The sequence below is a fragment of the Thamnophis elegans genome, chromosome 5 (assembly GCF_009769535.1).
Source record: "Thamnophis elegans isolate rThaEle1 chromosome 5, rThaEle1.pri, whole genome shotgun sequence".
Lineage (NCBI taxonomy): Eukaryota > Metazoa > Chordata > Lepidosauria > Squamata > Colubridae > Thamnophis > Thamnophis elegans.
The window spans coordinates 79,604,030-79,624,915 of record NC_045545.1 but is presented as its reverse complement, the minus strand read 5'-3'; the positions used below and the strand labels follow the sequence as shown (position 1 = coordinate 79,624,915).

At 37.9% G+C, this 20,886-nt stretch overlaps 1 protein-coding gene across 1 annotated transcript in view; it reads right to left on the bottom strand.

The window, feature by feature from the left end:
* BCAS4 (breast carcinoma amplified sequence 4) overlaps positions 1-20,886 on the bottom strand; it is a 39,596-nt gene that overhangs the window by 5,881 nt on the left and 12,829 nt on the right. The window contains exons 3-4 of the mRNA XM_032217778.1: positions 20,610-20,711; positions 18,445-18,579 (exon numbers count right to left, since the gene is read on the bottom strand). Coding sequence (XP_032073669.1) covers positions 18,445-18,579; positions 20,610-20,711 — 237 coding nt within the window. The remainder of the gene's footprint in view (positions 1-18,444; positions 18,580-20,609; positions 20,712-20,886) is intronic.

Below are 20,886 nucleotides of genomic sequence, written 5' to 3'. Positions count from 1 at the left end.
TTCAACAGGAATTGGAAGCAGTGTCTCTGAAAATAAGAAATCTATGCCTCTAAGAGAGTTTCTCAACCTTGGCAAGTTTTAGAATGTGTGAACTTTGATTCCCAGAATTCCCAAGCTAGGGAGTTGAGGTCCAAATATCTTTAAAAGTTGACAAGGTTGAGGATTACTGCTCCAAGGGGCTTTCCTTGGTATATACCTGAGTACATGAGGTTCTTGTGGGGATAGGCGGGGAGCAGAAACAAAAATAGAAAACATTGGGTATTTATCAAAATAGTTGCAAAATCCCAATGCTTAACTTAAGCAGTTACTTCTTTTGCAACAGAAGAAGCACCACAGTGTACCTTCCTTTATTTACCTCTCCAGCCTGGGCTAAGAGTGACACTGCATATACTTCCCTGCAGACTGAGAACTGTTTTAAGTTGTTGCCAAGGAATTATGCAGGAGCATTCCACCTCTCGAGTTTTCAACCTGCATCTCCTCAGCAACCATAAAATGGCAACCAGCAGAAACAAGTTCTCGTAGGTGACAATTGATAAGTGGCGCTCTATGCGGATACTCCTGAAGCATTCCTTTACTCCTTGCTTTATTCTATACTCAGCATTTCCTCTCTCTGGCAATGAAACAATAAGCAGCCCCAGGGTGGATGGTAGGCTCTCATATTGTCATCTCTGGCACCAGGCTGACGATGTGGAAAAAGCCAAACGGCCATTCTGAGGCCTACTAAGTGTGGTGAAGAATGTGTCCCAGATGGTGTGCAAGGAGGGGCCATCTGCTTCTTGGTTTAATAAAGGAATATCCTGTTGTGTTGCTGTGTGCAGCTCAAGTAACTACACATCAAAACGAAGTGGCTGGAAACCACCTAGGACTTCTGCAATTCTTTTTAGAGAAGAATTTCAACTCCCACTTCTGAGGTAGCAGCTAGCTCTTCCCTTTCTTCACTGACAAAAGAGAAATGACTGCCAAAGTTAAAATGCTAAAAATACAAGATAGGAACACCTCCCCCCCTCCAAAGAAAGCACCCTCTACCTTCATATGCTTCACTTCTCCCTTATGAGACCAGACCCTCCAGCGGAATATTGCAAGAATCAATAGGCAGCCTTAAAGATTAAGCCTGTCGCTTCTGAACAAAACTGACACTTTTTTCTTTTCTGAGAGAGAAGCAATACTGGCTAGGAAAAGAGAAATACACATTCTCATGCTTTTGCTCACTCTTGGCGCTAAATTACTCTAGTACATCTGCATTTGTATACCCATACTCATGATAGCAACTTAAATAGAAGTTATCTTGAAACAAGATTTCCAGCTGAGTAAGGCGGGAGCTATTAAGGTGGACAATTCTGATCTACTTGGAAGCAACCTCTTGTAATCAGCTACAGTAACAATAGCCTCAATACTCAAAATACCTGAACAGTCTAATGCACTATGATTTAAAATCAAATAGCACAATATGAAACAGGGCAGTGAGCAGTATGCACAAATGATACTGATCATGCTAGGCCCAAGAACATTTTATAAATAGCAGATACAATGAATAGTAACTACTAGTTTTATATCTGCTAGGGATAGTAGATGAGAGCAGGCTTTCTAAAGATGTAAGTCTAGGATACCAGATATTTCAGCTAAGAATGGGAAGTGAAAAATCCCCTCCCAAATTCCATGTTTACTCCCTCTCTTGGCAATACTTAACACAAAAGGCATACAAATAAAACTAGCAAGAGAAGCATTCCATATTTATAATATTAAATATGCATTCATAAAACATCTCAGGGGTACATAAAAGGCAAAAAGAACCGATAACCAGATTTCCTAACATAGAAAGTTAGAGAGCAGTAGGTAATAGGAACCTCCATCACTTTCAGATAGAAAAAAATCATGCAAAGAACTATGGAGCCACGGAGAATCCTAACAATTGTTAGATCGCACAATCCCATTTATACCCATTAAGAAGCATCCTTCAAAATGTTATTGCATGTCACTTTTGGCATGGATGTGCAGCTTTTTCTATGCTGGGCTGCAGATGGTTTCGGAGTAATGTGCCAGGAGGCATTCTCCCAAAAACAGTTAATGTGACGAGGACAAAAACAAAGTATGCTTTCATTTTATATAAATGGCAATTTAAAGAGCTAGTAAGAGTAGTCTCTTGTCATGCATTTATTAATTTCCCCTCTATCCAATTAAAATTACAATTTGATTCCAACCTTTTCAAGATTCTAGGGTTTTCAAGGAGCCATTTACTGCCAAGTGGCACAGATGATACAGCTCTCTTCTCTACTACCCAAAGCTAAATTTGAATCTGAAAAAAAAAATAGAAAAAGCTGAAATTTCAAGAAATCACCTGAGCCAACAGTTACTAATATATTCTCTGATTATTTAATTACATTATAAAACATAGAACTTAGATTGGTGGTGTAAACCTACATGATGATAAACTCAACTCATTTTTAAAATCTATATTTCTCATTAACCTGATCACCTTACTATGTCTACTATCACACTGCATTTTGTACAAGAAGTTGGCTCTTGCTTCTACATAGAATGTGCAGCTTGAACATGAAATAGGATGTGAAGTTGTTGGCTGAAAACTATGTATCATTTTTTAAAAAAAAAAACTTTGGCTACTTCAGTAAAAAAAACAAAAAAACATTTAAAAGGTATTTGAGACATCCAAATCTGATTCATGCTTCTGAAGCAATAAGTGATTCTTCAACTTTGATGACCAAGGTCATCAAATTGGGAGTCTGGCAGTACCTTTTCTAACTAGCCAATTTTATTACAAAGCATGAGTTTTCCTGAACTGCAGTTTCCTTCATCAGATACAACCAGCCATCAAACTTTTTGGAGGAAGTGCTGAAAGAGTGCAGAACAAATCCACAACCCCATTCAACACTGGGACAACTTTGCTGGTTAGAAGGAAATAAAAATAGTTGGTGTATAGCTACAGGAACTCTCTCGTTCTCTCTCTCTCTCTCTCTCTCTCTCTGTGGAATTGGCACTGCAACTGAGGGGGAAGGGCACTCAGAACGGAAGCCAGAGAAATCATGGCGACTTCTGCAGGCTGAGCTCTGACTGCTAGTAAATTACCTGAAGAACTGTAATAGCAACTGCTGGCTACAGCAACTGCCCCCAAAATAACAATAATAATCCTAGCTAGCCTTTTCCAGGCAGACTAGGAAAGCTCTTACTCCTACACACATATCCAAAAATAATCCATATTCATATTTAGTGGCAACACAACCTGGAAATGGAATCCCTTGACATTAAACTGCTTTTGTTGCCAGGATCATCATCTACTTCCTAAAATAGTTATTAACCCTCCAATTGCGTAGAATCCATCACTTATGCAATGAACATTTTTTAAACGGCTTCATTTCTTAGGCAGCAGAGAGAAATAGCATTTATGTAGGCTAGCAACTGATTGTCTCTGCTTCCCTTTGAGTCTTCAAGGTTTCCTTAAACCAACATTACTCAACCATGGTGGCTTGGAGATAGGTGGATTTCAAGAAATATAGCCTTAAATTGAAACTTTGATTTCATGTCTTATTAGTAACTCATTCCTATTATGCTGGATGACTGGATTATGAAAAATAAATAGTACCTATTCTTTCTAATAAACAGATCTCTAAGCCTTTCCGATCAAGCCACTATGTGTATCACTGAGGTTGGCTGAACAATTTGGAATGTAATTTATTATAGTGCATCAGCCTTGTAATCTCTTGTTATTGTTGTAATCTCTTGTTATTGCTACAGTATGCTAGCTGGGAAATTCTAATGTTGAAGTCCATCCATCTTCTCATGCCAAGGCTGAGAAACACTGTTCTGAAATCGCCACAATCTGAAGCTATAAACTTAACTCTCTCATACCACTGTTCTCCTGAAACTAATATTTAGAGACATGCCAGAGGGAACACTGAATCTCCCTGAATCTATCCAATCCCTTTTTACTCATACATTTTTTTAAAAGTATTTTCATGTCAGAACTATTGAAACTTCCTGGAATTATAAATCCAAGTGTGGTTAAATCATATGATACTTAGCAGTAATGGGGAGACCAAATAAAGACAGTGATTCTGACATTCTTGCAATTTATATAAAAATACTTTAGAAGATTGCATAACAGTTTGGCTTGCAAGTGTGACTCTGATAGCGGTTTCTCAAAATAATTTTAATTTTTGTTTTGAACACAAGTCTTTACCCTTAAAGTTACCATCTCTTATATAGGATGCAGTGTCTGACAGGATACCAGAACAGCAGCTAGTTTACAGAGTATATACCATATCATTATACGGAACTAAATTTTAAGTTCAATTGACATTTTATTACCCTATAAAGTTGTTTATGTGCATACAGGGCAAATCGATCTAACTTAGCAAACAAAATGATTTAAGAAAAATTATATAAGATGCTGATCATGAAAACATTGATTAGACATTGGAATAAGTAAGAGAAAATGCTAAGTAAGGATCACAAAGCATGCTCTTGGAAGGTGAGCAAATACCAAATCAAACTGAACTAAAAACCCAACAAGGCAGAAAAAAGACACATTTGATGCTTGAATTAAAAAATAGTTACTGGATTTAAAACAAGAAATACAAAAACTTGAGAGTTTTTGAGGCAGTGATCAAAATGTCACGGAGATCAATAATACGCTTGACTAATGACTGAGACTCTCAAATAGGATTCATTTATAAGACTGGTTTAGATTTCTTTGGGGAAAAAAGCTATGTTATGTGTAATTAACAGTATTGCTATGCAAACAAACATGCCATGATTCCTTGACCTACTGATTTGCCTTGGAGTGGCTAATAATTCAGATTAATTTTTCCCCAAATTCTGAAACTCATAGGCAGTCTCTGGCTAGAGGGGGAAAAATATTTTCAGATTCCAATAAAGGAGAATATTTGTAGCTCAGGGTTGAAATGAGGGATCCTTGGTGCTCTCTGAGCTTGGTTGTTTTCTTGCAAATGTTTCATTACCCAAACTAGGTAACATCATTAGTGCTGGTTTGGGTAATGAAATGTCTGCAAGAAAACAACCAAGCTCAGAGACCATCAAGGATCCCTCTTTTTCTGATTAGCTACCGGTGGTTATAAATTGTATAAACAAAATCATAGTTGAGGTGGCCAGCTATATAAATTGAATAAATAAATAATTATTAGGTTCTTCTTATGAGAACCTTTAATTTCCAGAGCTCATTGCAAGCAAAACAGCTGGCATGAACAATCTACCCTATCTCAAATAGATATGTGAGGAGAAAGAAAATGTGTATCACTATTGCTTATTTTGACTCCTCACTTATCAGTGGACAAAAAAAATCAACAGATTATTTTTGCAAGAATTTGCTCACAACATACTGTAATAAAGTCTGTCTTAATGTATACGGAGGAGGAAGAAAAAACTAAGAAGAAAGCATCACGAAGATAATTATGATAATATTATTCAAATCGCATCTAAGAACTTATTCCAAATACCTACAAATCTTACAACCGCTTAGGGCATTGTAAATGCTGTACAGCAGACCTCTGTAGTTTTTGTTTGTGCTAATTTGATATGCCAAGAATATATGGAATTTTTTGTGAAAGCCAACCCTTCCCCCCTCCCCAGACACAAAATACAATCATCTTACTGTTTTACCTTTCCCAAAAGCATTAGGTTTGCAAATCATTACCAGATTTAGGGGAAAGAAAAGTACCTTAGTTTTATTGTGCAAGTTATGGGCATGAATATCAATTACAAGTGCAAAATGCAACCCTGATTCAGTCCTGTATTAATTTATGCTGCTGTCTTTAGGGGTAGTGAAGTTTCTTTGTGAAATTGAATTCTAATTTTTAAAAATAATTAGTCTAAATATGCAATGCAAATGTACAGGAAAACAGTATCAATTTTATTTAGGCACCAAAGCAAGTTGGAAACATAATCATAACAATATGCACATTACAAAAAACTTGGTATTGAATAAAAATATAATAAGTAAAATAATTAGATGAATATTGCATAATAGTCTGGACCAGCTCATTGATTTGTTATTAAAAATATTGCTTTTATAGCCATAGTTAAAAATCTGGCTTTTACTCAGATAATAAGATACTAATACAGAGCCAAGTTCATTACTAATAAATGCTTCTTGCTATAATCCACAGAAAAAATAGTAGTACCAAAGGAATCTGTTTTGTACATCCCTTTAATTTTTTCCCCAATTTGACAACACTAACACAAGTAGACTATCCCGTTGCTTCTGAACCTCCATTCTTCTTGATAATTCCTCAGGGGATCATGAATGGCTGAACCTCTACTTGTAACAAGCATTTGAAGTGCAACAAATTCATTAACTCGTAAGCACTATTTAACTAACTAAATTCATAATAGAAATTTACATCATCCTTAAAATCAGCATCAAGAGGCTCTGGCTATATTTTGTCTGCTAAAACAATCTGCCATCTGCTCATGTTGCATTTTCACCTCAGGAAATAAATTGGGATTGTAAGACACACACACACACACACACACAGACAGAGACACAGACACACAGAGTTTTAGTTAATGGGGAGCTACTGTGAGTTTTTATATGCAAAGCTGAACAAAGCAAAGGAGACAGGCACCATTACTGGAAAACTGAACCTCAATGGAGGGGAGGGAAGTGCCTTGTTAGTTTATTTTGTACGAACAACTCTGGGAAATGTCTTGGACAGAGGAGAAGGAGGAAAAGTGACTGGGCATATTTGATCCTCCGTCAGCCAGAAATTTGCCTTGAGGAGAAGCTCTGTGGAGGAAGATGGGGGAAGGGCAGCGGGCTAAGGGGAGAGCAAGGAGTTTAGAGATCAGTTCAATGTTTGGTCTCCTTGAGGCTATGATGGAGAAGAGCATCTTTGCTACAACCACCATTACTCCACAAGCAAAACTGGGAGCTGCTATAAAAAAATGCCATCTTCCCCAGCAAAAGCTTACCCTACACCATACGCTACATTTACCCCTACTCCTACCTCACCCTCCATGACCCCAGACTCTCTTGGACTACAAATAATCCTTGACTTACAACCACAATTAAGCCCAATATTTCCGTTATGAAGCAAGACAGTTGTTCATTGAATTTGCCCCATTTTATGACTCTTCTTGCCATGGATGTTACGTGAATCATTGCAGTTGTTATATTAGTGACACAGTTGTTAAGTGAATCTGGTTTCCACATTGACTTTATTTGTCAGGTCGCAAAAGGTGGATCACATGCCTCCGAGACATAGCAACAGTCATAAATACATGGCAACATGCCAGTTGCCAAGCATATCAGTTTTGATCACATGACAATGAGGATGCTGGTCATAAGTATGAAAAATAAATCCCCTTTTTCAGTGCTATTGTAATTTTAAACAGTCACTAAGCAAATGTTTATAAGTCAAGGACAACCTGTATTATCAAATGTCATTCCCAAACTAAATTACTCTTTGAAGTTATTTAGCAGTTGAAGTTAAATAGCAGTTTGTTTTTTATTTTTTATTTAAGGTAACTAAACTACTACTATGGAAAGGATCACATTGCCTCTCAGCTTGATCCCATCCAACTAAACATATTCTTTCTATTTCTCTTAAAAATATGGCTTCTAAATCTGAACAAACAGTGGGGAAGGTTTTCCTTTTACCATTAAAAGTCGCTCTGTGGATAAAATGGGCAGTTTCTAAATTTAATAAGTAAACAAAATTAATTGGGTGATTCTATTACTTTATAAAGCAGAAAGATGGTTCTCTAGAAAATACAGTGCAAATAAAAAGCAGTGCAATCTCCTTGAGTTATCAAACATCCCACAGATGTTTTAGCATTATACCTTCTGGACTTTCATAATATAAAACAATAGTGATGATATGGATGGGCTAGGCTATAATCGATTTGGTTAGCATGTTATGTGAAGCAAGCCATAACTTAAACCATAAAATAATATGTTATGTGAACATCAGAAGTGTGTTTGGTTAACCGGCCCAACTACATTTAACTTAGCCTCTTGATATTTACACAGAGCTTGGGGGTTGTTCTCATAGCTATTTTATCTTTCTCTAGTGCCTATTTCTTTTTCATCTCTGTCTTGATAAGTTTAAATCACATTTCATTAATGAAGCAGGAAAGTATCTTTCTGACAGATTTCAGCTCTATTTTTTGGCAGTTCAACCAACTGATTTGAAACTTTTTAAAAAAGTGTAAACAAACAGTTCAGGCAAAATACACGTGTAATCCACAATATAGTAAAACTAATATATACATATGCATTCTTAAAGGTTTAAGTACATTTTAAGATCCAAATTGGATCCTGAATTTGGAGGTGGACATATTTTGAAAAAGTATTGTTGGTTGTACAACAATAGTACAGCATGTCCATTGGAACTGCGCAGCTAATAAATTTGAATAAAGAAATATTGCATTTTGTTTATAAAAGATTCTGGATTGGGTTCCTCTAATTTCAGGGCAATCATTCATTCTAAAACTTTGGGGAGTTACTTCTAATGAATGTAAATGTAAAACTGAGCAAGGTGCAAAGCAATGGTCTGATTCAGCATATTATCATACCATGTTCAACTTCATGCTATATACACCAAGATTCAACAGGCATCTTCTGAGCCGGAATATTGCTGTATCTCAGTACAAACTAATTTCATTTCATACCTCATGCAGAGTCAGTATTACCTGTGCACAGCAGGATGTTTATAGTCAGGGCAGAGCAATGAATCCTGGAAAAATGCCACAAACCTCTCTTCTTGAATAAGTACTTTGGACTCCCCTCTCCTTTAATTAATTTCATCCCAAGGTATATTAGCAGTTCTCTAACTGAACCACTTTTTGGATCACAGCTATAAATTGCCAGTCAAAACGTCATTTCATTACAGAGCACATCAGCGGTGATGTGATTTTAAGAATGGAGCTGTCCCTGGGGACAACAGCAGATTAATAATAGTTTTGCAACCAAGCTGAACAATATCACTCTGAATTAGAATTACTTTTTGAATACATGCCTTTCTGATATTTTGTAGAAATGCTCAATATCTTCATGAGACAGGGAACTAGGGAAGGGATGAAAAAAATAGATTTTTTTCCCCATTCACTATCATATGGTTCTAGATCAGGGGTGTCAAAACTCAAGGTCCATGAGGTACTTAGATCTGGCTCGCGGGGTCACCATGAAAACAGTTCAGGACTGCCCACGGTGCCTCTGCCACCGAAAATGGAGCTCAGGAGGGCTGTGTGAGGCCTTTCCAAGCTCCATTTTTGCTGGCAGATGGTTGCAGGAGGCCGTCATAGCTGAAAATGGAGCTTGGGGGGCTGTTTTCGCTGGTAGAGTGCCAGGCCCGCCAGAGGGACTCCCGACACAAGTGATGTCAAACTGGCCACGCCCATTTCTTTCTTATGGCATTCTTTGGCTTTCTCAATTATCCAGTGGACATCAGCTATAATGTCTAACGTTCATTAGCCTTTTCTAAAGCCAGTTTGGAAATCTGCTATCTCTTTATCCAGATACAGGTCTAATTTATATTGGATGATCCTTAGTAGTATTTTGCTAGCATGTGAGACTAAAAATATTGCACACTCTGTTAACTCCCCTTTTTTCAGTATTGGAATGTATTTCGACTATTTCCAATCATTTGGCCACTGTGTCAGTCCCAGATTTGCTGGCTTAGCTTGGTTACAGTCTTTATTGGTTTTGTTCAAAGTGCTTGTTTTGACATATACACCTTTAAATACATTTGGTTCAGTTTACCTAAAGGAGTTTTCCTCACATAGCAAACTGAGAACTCCAATTATCTTCAGAGGATTTATTGCACATGATCCCTTGGAAAAACATCCAGTTTAGGAGGGTGGCATTTATCTTGTGGAATTCCAGCGCCCCTGAAGTACAGATTACTTTCTTCTTTGCTCTCTTCAGGAAGAGACTAGAAAGTTTTATATTTTCCTTTTCCTCCATTAAGATTCTGGTTTTATGAATGACACATATATTCTATCCATTTGTTGCATTTGATAAACAGATGGTATGGTAAATTTATGGTTCCTCTAAATAGGGAAGTACATCATTTATAAGCTCCACAAAGTCTTAAAAACATTTTTTTACCAGTTTCAAGATAATGCAGCACATTTTTTTAAATTTTATTTATTTCGTCAAGCATATATTATATAACATATATAAGTATAAACATGTTTTTGAATACACGAAAAGGATACAAATAAAAAGGGACATTAGGACAGGGACGGTGGGCACATTGGTGCGCTTACGCACACCCTTACAGACCTCTTAGGAATGGGGTGAGATCAACAGTAGACAGTCTAAGGTTAAAGTTTTGGGGGTTTGGGGAAGAAACAACAGAATCAAGTAGTGCATTCCAGGCATTGACAACTCTGTTGCTGAAGTCGTATTTTCTGCAATTGAGTTTGGAGTGGTTTACCATAACTTTATATCTACTGTGTGCTCGTATATTGTTGTGGTTGAAGCTGAGGTAGTCGTTGACAGGTAGGACATTGTAGCAGATAATTTTATGTACTTTGCTTAGGTCAGACACATCCTGAAACAAATTCTCTAAGTGCTTCAACACAGCAGATCCTGTATTATGGAGGCTGCAGAACTTCAATTTTAGAACTGTCACAAAGGTCTCATAAAGTGATCTCAGACAACAATTGGTAATCCAGCTAACTCATAAACCTAAGCCAGAAAGTGGTTTTTGGGGTTTTTTTTGGCTTTCCATAAAACCTATAGCTTGTTCAACAAGCAATGTTTTTTTAAAAATTCTGTTTAAATAATAACTACTATATTGTATTTATAAAAATAAATACTATATTTATAAGTCAATATAAATACTATATTGATATTTTCTCCACTTATAACTAAGAGAATCCCTAGGTTTGCTAAAGTGATGTAAATGCTTGTTACTGTTTTTTGACAATGATTGTGGGATGACTCTAGAAGTTACTAGTGGGAAAATGAAGGAACAAAATTCTACCAACTAGGCACTCCTAAGGTAAAGGTTCCCCTCGCACATAAGTGCTAGTTGTTCCCAACTCTAGGGGGCGGTGCTCATCTCTGTTTCAAAGTCAAAGAGCCAGCGCTTTCCAAAGACATCTTCGTGGTCATGTGGCTGGCATGGCTAAATGCCAAAGGCTCATGGAATGCTGTTACCTTCCCACCAAAGGTGGTCCCTATTTTTCTACTTGCATTTTTATATGCTTTCAAACTGCTAGGTTGGCAGAAGCTGGGACAAGTAACGAGAGCTCACTTTGTTACACGGTGCTAGGGATTCGAACCGCTGAACTGCCGACCTTTCTGATCGACAAGCTCAGCGTCTTAGCCTCTTATAGACACTCCTGTATAGAGCCAAAATGTCAACTATAACCCATATTCTGAATCTTGTAGCCTGCACACATTTTGTACAAAATAACAGTGATAATTTTCCAACTGCAGTCAAGGTTTCCGCAAGGCTAAGTGAAGGCGGAGGGTGGGGAAAGAGGAAGGGAACAGAGTTGTCATATTATTTTTCCAAATTACCACATAATTCTCTTAGAGTTTTGGTTCTCTAACTTATTTCAGCACCTCTGGCATTGTTCCAAGAAGCCGTTTCAAGCAGAATTGCCAGGAAAGACAAAAATAACATTAATTATTTGGTGTTTTGGCTTTGCGGGAGGCCTATCCTGAGCTTGGCCTGTTGTGGGAACAGATAGATTAGCTTGCTTTAGTCCTTGTCAAATGCACAGGCATTCCTACGTAAACACTTCGCAATGAATCTCCTTCAAACAAGAAACATACCAGAAAGTTTGACCTTTGTAACAGACAAACTACACATTTTGTATGCCTTTAACATTAAACAGGGCTGTTACCTGAAACCATAGTTTTTGTTTCCAGGCTAGCTTCCCTCATACTTTTTTTTTTTTAGCTAAGGCTTGTATTGCAAAATGCAAAAAAGAAAAACAAAACAAATGTACCCAGATTTGTGGATTAGCTCTGGAAGCATAAATCAGAATAATTCACTTAACAATGCAAAAACCTAACAAAAACTCCCAGGTACCTAAAAGGGAGGGGGGAGGTGAAGAGGGAGAACTGAACAAGGAAGGTTTTCACCCTCTTCAAGAAAACTTTTGTTAAGTCTTCACTTCCTTCCACTCTTGCTATTCTTCTCAGTCATCATTTGCCATAGTCTGCTTCAGGGTCCAGTTCAAGGTCTTACCATATTTTTCAAAGTATAAGATGCAACTTTTTTCCTCAAAAAAGAGAGTGAAAATCTGGGTGTGTCTTATACACTGAATACAGCATTTTTGGCCTCCGAAATCCTGCCCCCTTTGCAAAAATTGCCATGCATAGCCTTTAGGAAGCTTCCAGAGTGCTCCTGGGGGCCGGGGAGGGCAAAAATGAGCAAAAATGGTTTGTTTTTTTGCTCGCTTTTGCCCCCACAACCCCCAGGAGCACCCTATAAGCCTCCTAAAGGCTGTGCATGGCCTTTTTTTGTCAAAAAACTGCCCATTTTCACACACACACAAAAAAACCCAGGCCATTTTTTTGCTCATTCATTCCTCCCCCCCCCCCAAGGAGCACCCTACAAGCCTCCTAAAGGCTATGCATGCCCTTTTTTGACAAAAGACAGGCCCATTTTCGCAAAAACTGGGCCATTTTGGGGAAGTCTGCAGAGTGCAAAAACTTTTTTTTTCATTTGCCTCTTCAAAGTCTTGGTGGTCTTATACTCTGAAAAATATGGTAGTTATTGCCTTCAAAGCCCTTTATGACATAGGATATCAAGAATATCTGAAGACCCATCTTGGCCAAATGGATTGGCCTGCCCCACTGGTTCTGAAAGAAGGGACCTACTATGGAATTTCAGCTGGAAGCATCTAGGAAAACAGCCTTTTTTTGCCATAGCCCCCATCCTTTGGAACAGTTTGCTTCTAGAGGTGAAATCTGCCCCCATCCTTCCGGAACAGTCTTAAAAGCTGGCTCTGTCGGTTAGCTTGGAGCACTCATGAAGGTATCTCCATACCACTCGAGACCCTGGTTTTCACTGAGAGAATAGTTGTAGCTCAGGGTTGAATTGTGGGGTTCTTGGTAGTCTCTGAAGTTGGTTGTTTTCTTACAGACATTTCATTACCGAACTAGGTAACATCTTCTGTGCCGACGATGTTACCTGATTTGGTAATAAACTATCTGCAAGAAAAACACCAACCTCAGAGAGCACCAAGGACCCCTTGGTTTTCAGTTTGCATTTAACTCTTTTAAAGTTTATAATTTAATGTTAAAATTTAAATTTGTAATATTTATAAATTGGGCTTGTATTTATATTTCTATTGCATTGTAAACCTCCGGAGTTGCGTTGGAAAGCAAGATGGTGGCATATAAATTTAATAAATAAAATAAATAAAAATAAGAATGTTACAGAAATGGGTAACAACAAACTGAGCTAAAGACAGGCTCAGCCTACTGTATATTTTCTAGCACCTCTAAATCATATCTGTACAACATATGGCTAGTCATTTTCAAAAATAATAAATTCATTGCTATCTTCAGCCTGAAAAACTGTCCCCCAATTGCCTCCAAACTCCAGCATTGCTGCTACCCTGCTGGCTGATCAGTGTGCCACGTATTCAGGGGTGGGTTTCAACCAATACGGCCTGGTACGGCTATACTGGATGGTGAAATTTAGCGTGCCTTCCCGTACCCGCTGGTCAGGAAGCCCCGTACTGGAACGCTCCCTCCCCTCATTTGCTCTTTCATTTGCCCCGCCCATCCTCACCATGCTGCCGAAAAGTTCTCAGAAGAAGAACCAGAAGAAGAAAGAACTGGTGAGTGGTTGGGGTAGGGGGGGGAGGATGTTGGGGAAGAGGGAAGAGGCAGAGGAGCTGTTAGAAGAGTGTGTGCATGTACAACAGGCTGTGGGTTTTAAAAAATGTCTTAGTGAATCCAGGAAGAGAGAAGAGGCAGAAGGGCTGGAAGTCTGTGTGTTGTGCACAGGCTGTCAGTTTTAAAAATGTCTGAGTGAATCCAAGAAGGGGGAAGAGGCAGAGGCGCTTGAAGCGCGTGTCCTGTGCACACGCTGTGAGTTTTTAAAACTTCGAGTGAATCCAGGAAGAGAAAAGAGGCAGAGGGGCTGGAAATGTGTGCTGTGCACAGGCTGTGGGTTTTAAGTGGGTGCACAGGCTGTGAGTTTTAAAAATGTCTGAGTGAATCCAGGAAGAGGGAAGAGGCAGAGGGTCTGGAAGTGTGTGCATATGCACAGGCTGCCAGTTTAAAAATGTCTGAGTGAATCCAGGAAGAGGGAAGAGGCAGAGGGGCTGGAAGTGTGTGTGCTGTGCACAGGCTGTGAGTCTTAAAAACTTCGAGTGAATCCAGGAAGAGGGAAGAGGCAGAGGGGCTGGAAGTGTATGTGTAAGGTGGTCAGTAATGTTGAAGACTGGCAAGGACAGCTATATTTCCTCTGTAAGTAGCTGTTTTTTTGTTTTTTGTACTTATTTTATTCTTATTTAAGTAGTAAGTGCACAAAATAATAAATTTCCTTTTTTATATCTTCTTTTTGTAGGTCATTCTTTGCAGCAAAGAATTCAGTCACATCGAGTTAGCCACTTCCACCCAGTCACATGACTGTCAAGCTACTCCCACCCGGTCACATAACTGCCAAGCCACTCCCACCGTCACATGATCACCAAGCCACTCCCACCCAGTCACATGATCACCAAGCCACTCCCACACGGTCACATAACCACCAAACCACTCCCACAAAACAGACCACACCTACAGAATAGGTTCTAAAAAATTTTGAAACCCACCACTGCAGGTATTCCTTTATACCCTGCTAGGATTTTGCATTTATCAACACGATCCTTTCTCCTCTATAATTTATCCTAACTGGTGATGTCCTTCTTAGAACATAATGCAACGTTACAATCACCCCAATATTTCCCAACCTTGGCAATTTTAAGAAACCTTACATTCTGCAATATTCCAAGGCAGATTTTGAGATTCACTCACTGAAAAAAGCTATTTCAACATTTAAATAATTCCAAAAGCTTCTCAGTGCTTTCTTGCTTTTTATTGTATAATTACTTTTTAAAAATATATCTCAAACTCCATCTCCAGGAACAGACCAACATGATAAACACTTACTTAGAGATTATTTTTGTTTATATCTTTTCATGCTCATTTATCTTGTTTTCATTCTTTTGTAACTTTCTTCCTTCCTTTATACCCACACACATACTTTCCCATTCACATATTTATCCCCTCAAAATTCCCCCCGACTAAAAAAATAGTTAAGTTGTGACATTTAAAAAAATTAACAGAGTCCTGCTTCTTTTTCCCGGAAGGCAGCGTATACCATTTTAAAAATGGTATCCAAAAGCATGAATAATCCAATTTGGCCTAAAGTAGCTGTTTCACTCAACCACAAAAATGAAGAAAGAGATTAACAGAGGCCCAAACAGAGTCTCGCTTGAAGGAGGAGGAGGGGGGGCGGACAGGAAAGTGAAACTCAGAGGCTCACAAACCAGATCAGGACACAGGGCTGAAGTAAAGTTTTATAATCCACCCAAGTCTGTTCCAATATATTTAGGAAGGGATCTCATTCCTTGCCAATTCTCCCCACCCCCAAAAATATTTTTTACACTGATTTAAACCGCATTAGCGATGACAATAATAATAAAATAATGGGAAATAAATAGTTAAATAAAAATTATCAATCAAAAGTTGATCATATTTTAGCGTGTGCAGGAAGATCACACAAAATGATTAAAACAGCAACATAATACATTTACCAAAGTGATTCACTGGAACATCGGTAAAAATTATCAATAACCAGTAATAAAAAAATGGTGAGAATATACAATTGAAAAAGTAGTCAAAAACAGGCAGGCTAAAATATTTTGGGATATCTGAATACAGGTAGTCCTTGACTTGTGAACACAACTGAGCCTACAATTTATGTTGCTAAGCAAGACTGTTGTTAAGTAAATTTTGCATTACAAAAGGGGAGTCAAACTCGATCCCGTCGTGGGCCACGTCAGGATTTTGTTTGCCCTGGGGGATTGGGTGAGTGTGGCCTGCTCATTGCAGCCGACTAGGTGGGCGTGGCCGGGCTCAGGACAGCAGGGATGGTCCCTTGCTGTCTCTGGGATGGCCCATGGGACAACTTTGTGGCCTAGGACATAGATTTTATTTTTATTTTCTAGACGCAACTTTATTTTTAACTTCTATTGTTAGGTATTGTTCTCAAAATATATGAAATTTTTGTTTGAATATAAATCATATAATAAAACTAAAACTTCAAGACCCTTTTAAATGTTCATCTATCAACAGTGACATTACAAGAATAGCATACCAGAACATTTTAATTTCTAGCGTTTTAATTCTAAAACGTTTTGCTTGTCAGACAATATGTTTTAAAATTCAAATAGGAAAAAAAACGCATCCATTCATGCCTTTAAAAATTGCTACAATTGTGGGAAAATACCTTTCATGTATAATTTCTACAAGAGATTTATATTCAAGCTATTCTACACCAAGAAGCTCCATTTGTTTTAAAAAGGCAAGCAAATCAAATTTACTTATTGAAGCAATGAAACAGAAACATATCCAATCACAAATCTAATCCAGCAACAGATATCTATATCCTGGTAAAATTCAAACCAGATCATTACAATTCATTGTATCTGAGATTTTTCTCTAAAAAAGTATTATGCAAAAATGACTGTTGAGAACATATTAATCCAGTGCTAAAAGATTTCCATTAGTAGCTGGTTTATTTCTGAATGACAAGCCAAAGGGTTGGTTTTGAACTTTAAAATGCTAAAGAGTTTGAGTTGCAGGATATAAAGATTCAACTTCTTCATACAAATCTGCTGATAAGCAAAATCTAAGGAGGCTCTTCACAGTATTTCAGATACAAAACAGATGCCTGCCAGAGATAAAGCCTCTTCTATAAGGCATCCCAAATATGGAACTAACCTCTAGATATATTCACTTCATGCATTTAGTTATAGCAATAGCACTTAGACTTATATATCGCTTCACAGTGCTTTTACAGTCCTCTCTAAGTGATTTACAGAGTCAGCATATTGCCGGCAATAATCTGGGTCCTCATTCTACCCACCTCGGAAGGATGGAAGGCTGAGTCAACCTTGAGCCTAGTGAGATTTGAACTGCCAAACTGCAGCTAGCAGTCAGCTGAAGTAGCCTGCAGTACTGCACTCTAACCACTGCGCCACCTCGGCTCATTTCCTTTCTTTTGGGAGCCAGGAAAGCATATATCCCAGTGGTACTCAACCTTTTTCTTCCCCATGGACCCCTTTTTGTGGCCATGGACCATAACTCCGGACCCCCAAGGCTTAAGATTTAACATTTCTTAACATTTCTTCAAGCCTTCATGGGCACTACGATGACATTACATGCTCCCCCCTCCTATGGGTGCACAGACCACAGGTTGAGAACCACTGACACATCTTTTTTCTCCAGTCCTTCTAATACTAAGAGTTTTTGCAGTTGTCCACTGCATTGTTTATTTGACAGATTTTGGGATACTGAGTAATCGATTAAGTTTTTAATGTTTTTTTCTCATTTGAAGACTTTGTCTAAAAGATAGAAGTCAAATAATTTACATAACAAACAATACACAGGGTCCCCTCTTCACTGCCTGTCTCCTTGCTCACTGAGAATATTTGCCCAGTCAAATAGGATAGGAGTAGGGTGATATACAGTATATATAGTGTAATGGAAAAAAGTGCTGAATTAGGACCAGGATTCAAGTTCACCATCAGACATGGAGGTTCTCTGGGAGAGCCAGACAGTTGTTCACATACCATAGCCTTGTTCTGCTGAAATAAATGAAGGAGCACTACAGTATTTATGCTGTCTTATGCTCCTAGAGGAAGGCCAGGATATACATCCAACACAGGAGTGGGTTCTGGTAGCCGCTACTGCCGGTTTGCTTGTGAGTGCATAGTGCCGCCTATGGCGCTGCCAGGAGAACCGGTTCGGGGGGCATGGAAGGCCTAGCTTGCTGCTGGTTCCAGTGACCCAGGCCGTCAAACCATTACCGGTTCGCCCAAACTGGGCCAAACCAGTAGGAACCCACCACTGATCCAATAAATCAATACCCAAATTCAGACAGTGAATTTCAAACCTTTCAAGCAATTTTGTTCTCCATGTTGAAAACGATCAGGATAATCCAAGAACCTGCTTCAGAACTGCTATGAACTTAAATCGGAATGGTGATTTAAGGAATAGATCAGATGCTTTTTCTTTACTGCATATGTAACTGAACTGAACTTGTTCAAAGAAACTGTCAGAGGTTTTCATGGCAGGGTATTTTGAGGCTCAGAAATTTTGAAGTTTTGAATAATCTGTGAAATGTCCCTCCCCCAAAAGAAAATAATTGTCTATAGCTGAAAAATGGCAGAGGAAGTATTGTTCAAAGCGGCTTTTTCTCATGTCTGAAAATTTTTCCTACTTACTTTTTTAAATAAAGGGAAAACTAGTGGCCCAAGCAGCTTTTGAATAGAAGGAGGACATCCAGCATGGATCTTCTCTGCTTGGAGAATTTGTTCTTCTAGGAAAGAAACATGATGGCCGGCCATTTTCACAAATGCCTAAGAGACAGAGAGAGAGATTAAGTCATCAAAAGAATTGGTTTGATATCTTAATTTTTGAAAACATTTTCCAAAGTTATTTTTCAGCAACTGGAATATTTGTGTGTTTGTGTGTGTGTGTGTGTGTGTGTGTGTGAGAGAGAGAGAGAAATCAATGGACATATTGAAATTATGTCTGACATACTAAATGGACTGAAGCAATATTGATCTCTCTTGTTTGCTGTTGGCAACTTTAAAAAAAGGAATAGGAATGTTGTCAACTATAGTTTGTATTATTCCCATTTTCCCAAGGTACAGTAGTTATATCTTAAATATATATTTTTTTTAAAAAGAGAGAAATCCACATTTATGAAGGATAGACTTTGAGTCATTTTCCTTGGTTACCAACTAATAACTTTCAGGTCTAAACAGATTCACTTAGTATATTGGATACATATAACAGAGAAAGTGAGGAGAGTAATTTTTAAAGTATTTTAAAATAAAATTTATCAATATTTCCTTCTATTTGAAAACAAAATGTAAAATAATAGTGAAAAGTTATATTGCCAGCATATATAAAATTTGCAACATGGCTTTACAATTCAGCTATAATTAGTTTGTGACCAAAGTTACAACATAACTGAAAAATGTATCTTATGACTGTTTTTTCACACTTATGACCTTTATAGCATCCTCATGGTCATGTGATCAAAATTCAGATGCTTAGCAATTGGTTCATATCTATGACCATTGCTATGTTCCAAGGTCACTTGATTACCTTTTGCGACCTTCTCACAAGCAAAATCAATGCGGAAGCCAGATTCACTTAACAACTGGGATACTAACTTATCAATTGCAGTAGATTCACTTAACAATTGTGGCAAGAAAAGCTGTAAAATGGAGCAAAACTCATTTAACAAATGTCTCAATAACAGAGATTTGGGCTCCGTTGTGGTCGTAAGTCAAGGACTACTTGTATGGGAATTACAGTGACTCTCTAAGAATAGAATAGAAACAAATATTATATTAGTACTTAAGTGAAAGAGTTCCAAGGGAAATTCATACATACCACCCTCCAGACCTTCCGCACAGCCCTTAAAAATTGGCTTTCCTGTCAGGCCTGGGGCTAAAGATTGCAACCCGCCCGAATGGTATGAATGTTGTGTTTTAATGATGTATTGTTCTATATGTTAAAAGTTTGTTTCCCCCCCCCCTTTTTAAGTTGTAAGCTGCCCTGAGTCCCCCCAGGGAAAAGGGCGGCATATAAATAAACTTAAATACAAATACAAATACATCGATGTGTCTTGAACCTATAGAAAGAATAAATGAGGAATATCTATGGAGATGCTCATTCATCCAGGTCATGATTGTCCCAAGGGTGCTTTTCCAAGAAACAACTAGACTTTCTGTTTTTTCTTTGAAGATGTTTCACTTCTTATCCAAGAAGCAGAATGAGAAGCAAAACATTTTCAAAGAAAACCAATAAGTCAGTTGCCTCTTGAAAAAGCAACTTTGGGACAATAAATCAGGACTGAATTATACAGTGAAACAAACATGTGAATAGTGAGTGCCTGATAGAAAATGGGACACTTAGAAAGTCCCATTGAATTGAGCTGGGATCCTCAAAAAGGAAGATGTGAGTATATTAAAAGGCACAAGGTAGCAGTAAGATGTGGCGGTTACAAGAGTTAGAAAACTGGTTACAAGGGTAGAAAACTACAAAGAGATATATTAAATACTGAAACCTGAGTTAGCCATATTTCCTTTTTTTAATTCATACACAATTTCTTTCCATGTCTGTGTTTTGTTGTGTAATGTGGTTCACAGTGTAACTTATCCAAAATTGGTATTGGTATATGTCACATTATTTACATTTGCTTTTAGTGAATTCTAATTAAAAAAAAATCTATCCATCACTTTTTTCCCACCTGTTTTCTGATAACAGTGTGATGATCCTTAATGGTAACTATCTTTTTAAATACTTCAACAGAACAGAACCTACTTGAAAGCATAGACTTCTGTTCCAACTTTGCATAATGTAAGCAACAAACCTCTAGTTTATCCACTTTTGTGTAGACATTGTTCATTTCTGAAACCTTGGCCTTAATAAGTGGAATCATCTCTTCCAAGAGAATGGATGTATCACTCCTAATCTGCATGAAGAAAAAAAAATCAGTATCACAAAGCATTGGCAACAAATACAAAAAGATATTTAGTATACTGTAAAAATGCAAGTGATACCATTTTATGTATTATATGGTGCCAAACAGTTTCCTTTAAAAAATTCAGTATAGATACCAGTAGACTCCTTCCTAGGAATTATATGTT